Source organism: Gastrolobium bilobum, unplaced genomic scaffold (assembly GCF_033153095.1).
Source record: "Gastrolobium bilobum isolate Gb01-03AN ecotype WA unplaced genomic scaffold, APGP_CSIRO_Gbil_v1 utg3020, whole genome shotgun sequence".
Taxonomy (NCBI): Eukaryota; Viridiplantae; Streptophyta; class Magnoliopsida; order Fabales; family Fabaceae; genus Gastrolobium; species Gastrolobium bilobum.
The window spans coordinates 157,763-171,506 of record NW_026896080.1 but is presented as its reverse complement, the minus strand read 5'-3'; the positions used below and the strand labels follow the sequence as shown (position 1 = coordinate 171,506).

At 32.5% G+C, this 13,744-nt stretch overlaps 2 protein-coding genes across 2 annotated transcripts; both read left to right on the top strand.

Moving 5' to 3' along the window:
- The first annotated feature begins 1,745 nt into the window (after nt 1–1,745).
- LOC133297694 (uncharacterized) lies at nt 1,746–5,300 on the top strand. The gene is made up of 5 exons (XM_061496866.1): nt 1,746–2,450; nt 3,498–3,556; nt 3,977–4,105; nt 4,280–4,415; nt 5,102–5,300. The coding sequence occupies exons 1-5, from the start codon at nt 1,746–1,748 to the stop codon at nt 5,288–5,290; spliced, it is 1,218 nt and encodes a 405-aa protein (XP_061352850.1). The 3' UTR covers nt 5,291–5,300.
- Nucleotides 5,301–9,469: 4,169 nt separating this feature from the next.
- Nucleotides 9,470–12,537, top strand: LOC133297692 (probable prolyl 4-hydroxylase 12). The gene is made up of 7 exons (XM_061496865.1): nt 9,470–9,588; nt 9,820–9,933; nt 10,391–10,448; nt 10,551–10,625; nt 11,706–11,763; nt 11,866–12,038; nt 12,140–12,537. Exons 1-7 carry the CDS (start codon nt 9,530–9,532, stop codon nt 12,494–12,496), a joined length of 894 nt encoding a protein of 297 aa, XP_061352849.1. The 5' UTR covers nt 9,470–9,529; the 3' UTR covers nt 12,497–12,537.
- Nucleotides 12,538–13,744: the final 1,207 nt, after the last annotated feature.

Below are 13,744 nucleotides of genomic sequence, written 5' to 3'. Positions count from 1 at the left end.
ATTTACTGCATTATTATTGTTATTGCTATTACACTGATATGGAACTGTGGGGTGGAGAGATGCTCCAAGGACCCCTGGTTTACTGGATATATTTGTATATCTCACCCCGTGTTGTGGGGACCCCCTTTCAGGTAAGGATGCTGCAGGAGCCTCTGGTGGCAAGTGGCCATATCTGGATTATGCATGAAATGTGGCATTTCTTTTGAGATTGTACATGTTGTTTTGTAGCTCACATGTATAGGATTGTAATTCATAGACCATTGATAGATGTATGAATTGTATATTGGAATGGACTTAGCCTATGCTCATGCCTTTGGTCATCTCTTTTGTTGATGAGAGCCAAGGGAATGATCATAGTGTTTTGTAAGCTAAGTTCCATGAATTGTAATGAACATGATGTGTAATTGATGAGTACTTTGAGTTTAATATATGTATGTTCATTAAGTATTGGATTGTTGAACTGGAAACTAAATTAGGTACCTAGTGCTAAATTGGAAAATGTTGAGAAAACAAATACATCCTGTCCGTTTGACCAATTTTCATACCCAATGTGATGGAATTGGACTTTGATGTCTCTATGGAAGTGGTAGACATTCCTCTTAGCTTTCCATAGAGACCAAAATGGTGTAATTTGAGTGAGTATAGCTCAAATTATGAGTGGAAAACCATAGGTAGGTTAAATGACCTTGTTTTGGGTCACCCAGCCCTGTGGATGGCGCCTGGGGCGCCAAATTCACGCTTGGGGCGCCAAATTATGAGATCAGACAGTAGCATCCATGCTTGGGGCGCCAGATTCACGCTTGGGGCGCCAACTTTCTGTTTTCCCACGCTCTGAGCGTGGATTTCACGCTGCGGGCGCGGGGGTTCTGGAGGTTTCGCACCCTTTTCTTAAAAAGTGCATAACTTTGGCTACGGTGCTCCGATTTGAGCGCGGTTTGAACCCACGCGTAGCTAATGAAAAATACTATAACATAGTAGAAGATGGGAATCATAAAAGGAGTTTAGAATTAATTTGATAATTAAAGTGATGAAGACATTTCACGAAGTATTGTCAAGTATAATGGGAATATAATCTTAAGTTTTGTCCCACTATTCCGCGAAGTATATATAGTTATGATCACGCACTTGGTTATTTGAATCCGGCTTGTATAAAAAGGAAAAATTTATCCGGTTTTCTAATTGAACCAATGTGATTGTAACTGCGCTTAATGCCGTACGCAATGATAACAATCCGGTTCTAGAACGGGGTGTTACAGTACAGGTAGGTGGGTCTATGCATTATCTACCCTTCATGCCAAGTGAGCCATTGTGTGAGGGGGCCTGTTAGAGAAGTATATAAACCATTGATGGTTTTCACTTAATAACTTAAACTTTTGAGTTGAATTAATTTTTTTTTACAATTTATGTGTTCAATTTGTTATACACTAAAGAGAATAATATGTACCATTTAAGTTTAAACTTCAATTTCCTTTTGTGGATTTTGACATTTGTTTCTGCATAAGAAAGTCAATAAAATTACTCCCCACTAGCAAATGTAGGATGAAGACAATCCTTGTACATAGACTTATCCTTATCCTTACGTCTTTACAAAGAAACTGCTTACTGAATTCGAACCTTTAAACTTTTGGTCACAGAGGAGTAGCTTTTATGTAAAAGAAACTAATTGCATTTAGGAATTTTATTTGGTGCAAAACCCAATTTAGTTTTAAGCCTACTTAGCTTAGCATGCATAGGGTGTAGGAACAATGTCAATCATGTTTTGCATTCCTCTTGTTGAGTGTGTGTACTGTCTGGCTTGTACTCGTTGGGCTTCGGAAAGATGTCTTCATACTGCAGGCCATGACAGTGAGACTTGGGGCTTTGCCACTGCAGAAGAATTTGAGCCAATCCCTCGCCTTTGCCGCTATATTTTAGCTGTGTATGAAGATGATCTTCGCCACCCCATTCGGGCACCTCTTGGTGGCTATGGAATTAACCCTGATTGGTTAATACACAAAATGACATATGAAGATACCAAAGGGAAGGCTCCACCATATATACTGTATCTTGATCATGATCATGCTGATATAGTTCTTGCCATTAAGGGTCTAAATTTGGCAAAGGAGAGTGACTATGCAGTTCTGTTGGACAATAGACTGGGGAAGAAAAAGTTTGATGGGGGGTATGTGCATAATGGGTTGTTGAAGGCTGCTGAATGGGTTTTGGATGCTGAATGTAAAGTTCTGAAGGAGTTGGTAGAGAAGCACCCAGATTATACTTTGACTTTTGTTGGACATTCACTTGGATCTGGTGTTGCTGCTATGTTGAGCTTGGTGGTGGTGAAGAATAGAGATAGAGTGGGAAATATTGAGAGGAAGAGGGTCAGGTGCTATGCCATTGCACCGGCTAGGTGTATGTCGCTGAATTTGGCAGTCAGATATGCAGATGTCATCAACTCCGTTGTGCTGCAGGCAAGTTATCAAATCTTATATGTTTCATTTGGTTGGTTGATGAATCCTGTGTCAAAGCACATATACTATCACACAGAAGTCTAACATAGCGGAAATCCTTTTGATTAAAGGATTTGTTAGCAATAAATAGAAGGTAAAGCCTAGGGAAGCAGTGGTAAAGCTTCACCTTCGGAAATAACCTCTTTGCAAATATGCAAATATAAGACTGTATAATAAGATTGCATCACCCCTACCCTCGCTAGTCGGGGTTTAAATAGAAGGTAGTTTGTTTTAATTTGCCTTTTATGGATGTTTGTTTGTATGAAGTTCTTGCCTTGTGTATAAAGAGAATATATTCTTCAAAGTGGAGGGAAAATTTAGAATGTGTGGATTCCTTACTTGAATGGCTCCATTTTTTATTAAACATACAAACCGGGTAAAGGAATGAAAAATGAAGAGTCCCAATCCAATAACCTCAAAGTACAATATAACTTATATATTTTTTGCTCTTTTTGAAGAATTTTTTGTCAGTTTCAGAGACTCGCATACAGATTTCTGCTTGAAAATTTTTCTGTTTTCTGAATGATGAGTTACACCTTCAGGTTTTTTTTTTTTTTTTGGTACAAACACCTTCAGGTTTCTTAGTGTTACCATTCAACTTGCTTCATCTGTATGAATAGTTTTGTGGTAATTGGTATCTCTGTATTTCGAATAGTAATATATCTATAGTAGTAGCTTTCTGTGAGAGAGATGATCGAATTCATTCATGTGTTAAGAGAGAAACAATTTATGGAGGGCTAGCATGAGTATTAGTCTGTTCAACACAGGACAAATATTTGTATATAGACTGTTTCATATGGAACATAATGAATTTATCAATGATTTATTCTTTTAAGTAGTATATTGCTTAAACTTTATATATATATATTCTTAAGATAATTTTAAATTTTAGCCTACTAGCTTTGAGAATAAGCTGCATCACAAACTCTTATCTTTCTTAATGTTTCTTTGTACTTGATGCGCACTGAATCTGCAACTCTGAAAATGACCACTCTTTACCACGATCAGGATGACTTCTTACCAAGGATAGCCACTCCATTGGAAGATATATTCAAGTCTCTTTTCTGGTATGTCTTAAGGACCTATGTAATTGTAGCTCTCTTACTCTCAATACAAGGCTGAAGAATGTTTTAGCATACTTAAGTATATGCTGTATTTTTAATCCCCAGGTCAAGTTTCAACACAACTTAGTATGAGTAACTAATATAGACATGTTTTTCAATCCAAAAAATAAAAAAATCTAATATAACCCTGATTTTTGTGAAGTTTATTTTATTTTATTTTATATAAAAATGGTTTGTGCGTATTTTAGAGAAGGTTATTGCATTTTAGCAGTAGCATAATTTGTAAACTCTATACTTGAATGGAAAAAGACTTCATTGATAAGGTGATGCTAGCATTTAGGGAAAATTATTGTTTGTGTAACTAATGTTTTCATGGTATGATAATTGGTACTGATAAAAAAAGTTGTTTTCTTTGGCTGGCAGTTTGCCATGCCTATTGTGCTTGAGGTTCATGAGGGATACATGTATACCGGAGGATAAGATGCTCAAAGATCCAAGGAGACTCTATGCACCCGGTCGCCTTTATCACATTGTTGAGAGAAAGCCTTTTAGGTATGGTTAAGGAAACAAAACAGAGCTTATATGTCTTGTGCTGATTGTCTGGCATGTGTTTTATTCTCTTGTTTCTTCCATGATAAAATATATTAACATGGTCATCTTAAGAAAATTTTCATACAGCCTTTTCTTTTGGCCTCACTTGAATTCCTGAACATCATTTATATGCAGAATGGGAAGGTTTCCCCCAGTTGTCAGGACAGCAGTGCCAGTGGATGGAAGATTTGAGCATATAGTCCTTTCTTGTAATGCCATATCTGATCATGCCATCATTTGGATAGAGAAAGAAGCCCAGAGGGCTCTGGATGTAAGTCTGTCAGCCTTGTAATTGTTTATCGTGTTTTTTGGAATTAGTTAGATTTTTGTCTTTCTATCATTCCCTCTGGTATGAGGACAAGCCTTGGAACAATGGTAAGGTTGCATCTTGTGACGGGAAGGTCATGGATTCAAGTCGGGGAAATAGCCTCTTCGCTAAAATATAAAGGTAAGACTATGTACGATCAACCCTCAGCTCTACTCTCACAAGCCGAGAAGCCTTGTGCACCGAGATTTGCCCTTATTATCATTCCTTGTGATAATGCAATAATAAGACTACATATAATTGATCTTCACCCCTACCTTTGCAAAGTCAGGGACCTTTCTGCACCAGCCACCAAGGTTTGCCCTTATCTTTCCCTGTGCAACCATAATTATCTAGGGCTGTGGATGCAAGCACATGCTCATTTTTGGTCCTGTTTACCCAATGCACTTTTGATTTGAAATGATTGGAAAATATGAACTATGAGGAATCTGTACTTTGATAGTAATAACAATTTTGTATACGTCTACTGTGCCTCTCCCTTTTCCTTGTTATTTTACTTGTGCTGTCCTTATAGATATGCATATAGATTTCCACAAAACATAAAGTATAAGGAATCATGTTCCACTAATTTGGCATGCTATTTAGTGTAACGAGGGTTATAACCTTTGCATTTGTGCTTCTATCATCCGCAGCTAATGCTGGAGAAAGATCATAGCATGGAAATCCCTGGAAAGCAAAAGATGGAGCGTCAAGAAACACTAACTAGACACAGTGATGAATATAAAGCAGCATTACAAAGGGCTAAAACATTAGATGTTCCACATGCTTATACACCACCATCACAGTATGGCACTTTTGGTGAGGAAGGAGAAGAGAGCTAAAAAATATCACAAGGCGAGTCATTTTGATAACGATGAACATGGACACATGGTGCTGAAGAAATAATGATTAAGGGACTTTTTTATGATGTTCTTGTTCTTTTTTCTTAAAACTGTTTTACAGAATAATTTATAAAATAGGTGTTTTCTGTATTTTTTGTATTTTAAAAGTTAAAAGTCAAAACTCAAAATAAAAACAGCTTATATATATTATCTAAATTTGATTCTAAAAATTAAAATACAGTTATAATTTAAAAAAAAAAAAGAGTCTTTATCAAACAAGTTTTTCTGTTCTTTTATTGTTAAAATTAGAAAACTGTTTTTGGAAAAACAATTCAAACATGCCTTTATAAGTCATTTTAGAAGACATCAGAGTATATATATATAGAGTTATATTTATCTCATTCAACATGAGATAACCCATTTTCCTATACACACGTAACAAATGTGGGTTTCACTTTTATTTTTTTTCTCTCCAATCATTTATGGGTCCGTCTTATTATTTTGTTTCACCAACATGAGATACCTTATCTACATCAACATAAGAAAAATATTTCTCATATATATATTATGAAAAGCAAAATTCTTTCATTCTTTTGTGATTTTTTATGTCTAACTGTGGCTAAAAGATGGAACTTCCAATGAAGATTGATGAATTTGTTAGAAGATGCTGGGAATCAAGAAGGAAAAGGAAAAAAAAAAAACCCTTAGTATATTCAATCTCATTGAATAAATTAAGTAATTTATATTTCTAAAATATGACTTATAATAAAGGGTATTTTAGTAAATTTTATGATATAACCAGACTATCTTGTATTTTTTTTTCGGTTCTCTTTTTCTGCAGTTATTGTAGATAAGTTATCTACAGTAAGTCTAATATGACGTCGTTTTGGGACGGAAATCATGATGTTTTTGTAATTTTAATTTATTTCAGGATTGTTATAGTCTTTATAATTATAATTTTTTAATATTTTAATTTCAAAATGATGTCGTTTTGGAAATAAATGCAGATAACTTATCTGCAGTAACTGCAGAAATATTTTTCTGATTTTTTTCTAAACTTTAAAATGAAGTCCTTTTGATGTTTAAAAAAGAGAGAGGGTATTTTAATAAAATTCATGATATAAGAGGAAAATAAAAATTTCAAAATAAAGAAGATTACATTTACCACCTCTTTTTGCTTATAATCTTTTACAACTAAATATTAACAGTTATAATTATTGGGGTACACGTATAAGTTTAAAATGATCTTGACACACACACACACACATATATATATATATATATAGGGAATAACATTTATCCTTTTAAAGGATATAAGTTTATATCTTTTTAGATCCTAACCGTTAATTTCCGTCCATCAACGGTTATAATTTATTGGATTAAAATTATTAATTAATTAATAATAAATTTGGCCCATTAAGTTTGGCCTAATAAATTATAACCGTTGATGGACAGAAATCAATGATTAGGATCTAAAAAGATATAAACTTATATCCTTTAAAAGGATAGATATTTTTCCCATATATATATATATATATATATATATATATGGGAAAACATTTCTGCAGCCACTTTAGATAAGGTTGTCTACAGCTACCCCTTTTTCACTAAGTATGACCGGTCATACTTAGTTAAAAAGGGATAGCTGTAGAGAACCTTATCTAAAGTGGCTGTAGAAATACTTTTCCCTATATATATAATTAAGTAATTTATATTCCTAAAATATGACTTATAATAAAGGGTGTTTTAGTAAAATTCATGATATAACTGGAAAATAAAATTTTCAAACTACCCTGTATTCTTTTTTAAACTTCAAAATGACATCCTTTTGGATTTTTGAAAAAAGAAATATAGGATATTTTAGTAAAATTTATGATATAAGAGGAAAATAAGATTTTTAAAATATCCTATAATTTTTTTACTAAACCCCAAAATGAAGAGAAAAACTTTCCATATATATAAATCAACGATAGGTGTATGGTTATGATTCTCCACACTTAATGCTTTCATCCTTTGTATGGTTATGATTCCCCGCATTTAATGCTTTTAAATTTATATATGGCAAGTATTTGATTGTTCCACGTATAGCAACTGTAGAAATGTAAACCCCTATATATATATATATATTGGAAAATCATTTCTCCAGCCTTTTGACGTCTAGCAATGACAAGTATATATTATGATTCTCCACATTTAATACTTTCATAGTTATGATTCATCACATTTAATGTTGTCACGTATATATATGGTAAATAATTGACTGCTGAACGTCAAGCGGCTGGAGAAATATTAACCTCATATATATATATATATATATATATATATATATATATATATATATATATATATATATAGGTAGGATCCTTTGACACCAGTGTCAAATTTGAAGTTTGACACCTCGTCTGAGAGCCATTATATAAAAAAAGATCAACGGTGTCACATGCTTACAAATCAGAGTCGTAGATCTTTTTTGATCTAATGGCTCTCAGACGAGGTGTCAAACTTCAAATTTGACACCGGTGTCAAATGATCCTACCTCATATATATATATATATATATATATATATATATATATATATATATATATATATATATGTATATGAGATAAAATCAATTTACTCCCGTGTGAGAATAATAACTCTTACACTAAATCTTAACCGTTGATTACAGTGAAAATAACGATTATAATTATTGGGTCATATTTATTAATTAATTATTAATTCCTAATAAATTATAATCGTCAGATTCACAAAAATCAACGGTTAAGATTTGATGTAAGAATTATTATTCTTACATCGATGTAAGTTGATAATGCCCATATATATGAAAATTGATCCTCTCATGTGGAAAAAAATATGACATGATTAGGTGGAAAGATCACACTCATAGAAAGATAAACCAATGGTTATCATGATTTTATAACTACCTATTATAATATTTTTTCTTTCTTCCTTTATCACCATTGATTCACCTTTGTATGGTTATGATTTTTCACATGACCATTGTCTTTTTTTTTTCACACACACACACACATATATATATATATATATATATATATATATATATATATATATATATATATATATAGGGCTTATCGTTTCTCAAGACTCAAGCTGCTTGAGATAATTTTATCTCTGGCTACTAAATCATAACCGTACAAAGATGGATCAATGAAGATAAAGGAAGAGAGAGAAAAAGAGAATCTAACCATTTAAAGAGAAATCAATAAATATAAATAAATAAATAAATAAAACGACGTGATTTTGGGGTGACCGGAAATAAAATTTATCTCAAGCTGATTGAGAAATGTTTTTCTCATATATATATATATATAAACTCATGTTTTGTTTTCTTCATCTTTGGAATGATATCTTCTTTATTCTAGTATTCTTTTTTTAGCCTATATCAATCCTTCCAAAGTTAAATAAGTCAAAGGTTGCTCTATTCATAATTTTTTTTCCCTACAATCTCTAAGAATTAATTTATTTTATTAAAACTAAATCAATAATTATCATTCGATGTTATTTTGTAATTATGAATTTAATTTTTTGTGTGTTTAAGATTATTAATTTAATTTAAATCCAATGATAATAAAAAGTATTTATAAGAAAAAAGAGATTGTAAATAATAAGTATAATCTGAAATAAAATATGTAATAAATAAATAATCTTAAAAGTGATTTTGATCTTTTTAGGTTAGTTAGTTAATTAACAATATCAACATTTTAGCAATCAAATCATTCTCTTAAAAGTGATTAAATGATGCTTGTGATATATGAATTTTCTTCTTTTTAATTTCAAAATTTAAATTCTTTCAAATTAATCGTGCATTTTTTTTATAGTTCTTAATATGTTCTTTTAATTTTTAATTTTTATAATTTACTTCATTTAATTATGCCCTTCTCATTTAAATATTTTAATCATTCTCTTAAGTTTTCTTAAATACTTTTTTTTTTTTTTTTTATCTAAACTTACAAATAATTACTAAATGACAAAAGGGAATAACGTGAGGTAATTTGGGAAAGAAAAAACAAACAGCTTAACGAAGGAACAAAGCAAGCAGCGAAGAGAAAAGCATGCATGAATCACATCACATCACATCACTGCAAAATGGAATTTTCCAATTACAGATTCTCGATACATAGAAAACTTGCATTTGCTTGAAGCAGTTTCGTTCCGTTTATCTTCGATTCCGTTCCGTTCCGTTCAACCACTCCTTCTTCTTCTTCTTCAACAATCAATGGCCTCCCTTTCCCTTCTTCTCACCCTGTTACTGCTCTCGGTGTCTTTTTCGGACAGGTAAATTACATAAATGCCCACCCATTTCTCTCTTTTCACCAATATATTTTGATATCATTTTGTTATAATTAAGAAAGAGAGAAAAAAAGTCAATGGCTTTTGTTGTGTGAGGGATAATGTGAATAATAGGATGGAGTCAAATGCTTTAACAGTTTTTCTTACTAATACTTTGAATTTTTGTATTGTTGTTTGTTAATTTTGTTTTGGCTTTTGTTAATTTTGCATTAGCAGCAGGAAAGAATTAAGGAAAAATCAGGAAAATGCAGTAGAGCTGTTAAACCACTCAATTTACTATTTCAACAGAATTGACCCATCACGTGTTGTCCAAATCTCATGGCAACCAAGGTCAGGTACTTTCTGTGACTTTTCCCTTAAATCATTCCTCATGTAATATATAGTCATAGGTTGTGAATTGTTTTGCATGCAATTAAGCTTTGATGATGAGTGTTAGCTGTTATTTTTATTTTTATTTTATTTATTATTTTTTTGCATACAATCTACCCTGCGTTTCCCTTTAGTGGGTAACAAAAATTTAAAAATTTGTATTGTCGCTTGAGTTACATTTTGTCTAGTACTAATTAACAATCAAACAAAGTACAATTTTTTTTTTTTTTTTTTTGTGTTTTACCTTATTTCTTAGCAAATCAAACGGATCCATAGTCTCTATGTGGAATGATTGTGTTTGTGATTAACATGTGCAAATATTCTATTGTGTACTTTTAATTTAATTGCTTATTTACTAGCTGTTTTTTTTTTCTTGCTTTTAATTTTTCAAATTCTGATGTTGCCCCTGATGCTATAGGGTCTTTCTATACAAAGATTTTTTGTCAGATAAGGAGTGTGACTACCTTATTTCTCTGGTATGACATGTTTCTTTTTTGGTTTGTTTTCATATTGGTTCCTAGCACTTGTGCTATCTATCTGTCTTTGAATTTGACCCATTATTTTCTTTTTTTGCTTAGGCACATGCTGTGAAAGAAAAAACCTCAGGGAATGATGGCCATTCAGAGGAGGTTGAAACTTCATTGGATAAAGAAGTGAGTCTGAACATACTCTGTACCTGCTTGGATGAACTAAGCACTGGCAAATTAGGTTCTATTCGTAGTTGGTAGTTATAGTTGGACTATGCTTCTGCGCTTTGAAAGATGTTTGCATATAAAGGACTTGTTTTGGTTGATTGCTATGCTATTCATTGTTTTCACTGATTGTGAAATGCTGTGTATGGGTAGGTTCTTCTGGATTTGCCTTTTGTGAAAATCTTGTCTATGGACATTCCTCCCTCAGACCACTTAAATAATAACTTAAACTAGGCCAATGTGAAGAGATTCTGAACGATAAAATCTTGTCTACTGGACATTGCCTAGTAGCTTTGGCTTCTCCTTTATTAGTTAGAGATATATTTCAAAGCTTGCGCTTGATAGCTTAAGTCTTAGGTTGATTTAGTTTTAATTTAATACCAAAGCCTTTTGACCAAGAGGTCAAAAGTCCGTGTTAGAGATATTCATCATGTTAGTGTTCTTCTCACATTTTCCTTTAATAATTTTTAACCTTTAATACTTAATCAATCATAACTTATAAGGCATATTAAATAATGGTTTTGCAACAACAATAATATAATATCGATTTTGCTTCTTCTTTTTTAAATATTGGTTTACTTCGGGTAGCAAACTGTCAGGCTTTAGCTTGGGGTTATGGCAAAAATCCTGTACCCTCTTTACCCAAAGGAGTTGATTCCAAAATTTGGAAAAAGTAAAACATGTCTTATAGAGTGCCTCAATTCGTATATACTTTTAAGTTCTAACTGCTCACAATTCTTCTGGTTGTAACTATAAGCTTAAAATTGTATTAAAATATCCATATTAATATAAAAGAATTGGGATCCTTTACATCAATGTTTATGTTATACCGAACTCGAAAATTTTATGTCATTTTTAAAACTGTATTTTGATCATGATGAGATTCCTATGGCCAATGCGCTGCAATTGCTTATTGTTTTAAGCTTGCTGCTTGACCTCAAACAGTTTATTGCGATTATAGGCATGGTATTGTGAACATATGTTTTTTGGTAATAGATATTGTGAAGATTTTATGATGACGTCTACATTGTTATGTCATAGGATGATATTGTTGCAAGGATTGAAGAAAGAATTTCAGTTTGGACTTTCCTTCCTAAAGGTATCTATTAGTTCAGTCCTAGATAGTATTTGTCTACCGGTGCTCTGTGATACACGGTCTAATATATGATTGTCTTTGTTTGTTGAAAATCATTTCCACTAGAGAACAGCAGGCCTTTGCAGATCATGCATTATGGGCTTGAACAGGATGGGCAGAACTTAGATTATTTTAGAAACAAAACCAAATTGGAATTAAGTGGACCTTTAATGGCAACAGTTGTTCTATATCTCTCAAATGCTACTCAAGGGGGTCAAATTCTCTTTCCTGAATCTGAGGTGAGTGAGGTCATTCCAGTTTTTCTTCTTTGTGCTATTTATTTCTTACCTCAATCTGGACCTGTCTTTATACTATTTAATCATGTCCAATGTATTCTCAGCCCAAGAGTAGCAGCTGGTGGTCAAATTGTAAGAAAAGTAGTAAGATTCTCCAACCAGTTAAAGGGAATGCAATTCTGTTTTTCTCTCTTCACCTAAATGCATCTCCTGATAAGAGTAGTCTCCATGCTAGATGCCCTGTCCTTAAGGGTGATATGTGGTCTGCAATTAAATTCTTCTATGCAAGATCAATTAGTGAAGGGAAGGTCTCAACCATAACAGATAGTAGTGAATGTACTGATGAGGATGACAATTGTCCTGCTTGGGCAGCCATGGGAGAATGTCAAAGAAATCCTGTGTACATGATTGGGTCTCCTGATTATTATGGTACATGTAGGAAAACTTGTCATGCATGCTGATCAGAAGTTCATTATCAATTTTCTGCTTTTTGAGGAATACAAGTGGAATTATGCATTTCTTAAAAATTTCCTCACTGAGTTTCTGAGCTGCACATCAAAAGGTGCTCAATATTGTATTAGAATTGATACAATTGATTTAGATTTTAAATTTGATGTACTGTAAGTATAAAGTTTTTACAATATCATTTTAACAATGTATTGAGAAAAAAATTAGACTTCCTTAAGTAGTGGTAGAAGTTGTCAAACTTTTTTAGTGATTTGGTAATATATGGTTATATGATAGTGTAAAGAAGTTTTTCACTGGTGACTATTAAAGTTAAATCTATTAATTAGTGAAATGATCTAGGTGTCTCGTAATGGGTCCCGAAGTACTAACAGATTCTATCTAAATCCGAAATTTTTTGTAGTAAAGTTACTCTGATTCATTTGTTTAGGTTATAAAGAAGTGTTCTATTTCAATTTGTGTATTAATTTAACTAATACTTTTTTTTGGTCATCAATTTATTTATAGTAAACCAGGTACAAATATTGATGGATTATTGGTTTTTAATAAGATTATATGTTGATTTAACAAGATACTTGATTAATTAATACGCGAACAGAAATCAAAAGCTTCTTTAGTTGTAGTTAATTATGTGTTTTTCTTGGGTTGCTTGGTTAAAAAAGTTATACAAACTAAAATGAAAAACTGTAAAAGGAGTCAAACTCTTGGGTCATTTTCTCTAAAGAATTTAAACCCCACTGTAACTATTATGAATTATCTAAATTTTCCAGATATCTCATATAATGAGCTTTTTGACCCTTATGACCCTTAATTAATAATTAATTACCAAATTTTCCTTCATTTAAAACTATTTCAAAAATTTAACCTTCCCAACAAACATAACACCAATCTGCCCCTGTTTGACCGTTGACCACGAAGCCTACCCGGGTACACCCTTACATACCCGGGTAGGGAGGGGTGTACCCGGGTAGAGTTCTTGAATCTGGGAAAATGGTTGAAATATTTACCCGGGTAGGGAGGAGTGTACCCGGGTAAATCGCGTCCAGAAACTCCAATATGTATGGGTTTCGGCCATTGTTGCGAGGTATAGGGTTTTTGAAACCCCAAATATCTCTCCCTTACCCTCTCTAATCCGAAACATCACACATATTTCATCTCATCATTTCAGAAAGCTTAATCTTGGTGGGACATTGAGATTACATCTCCACACTCCTATTTTGTGCTCAAAAATCCGAACCAACCTC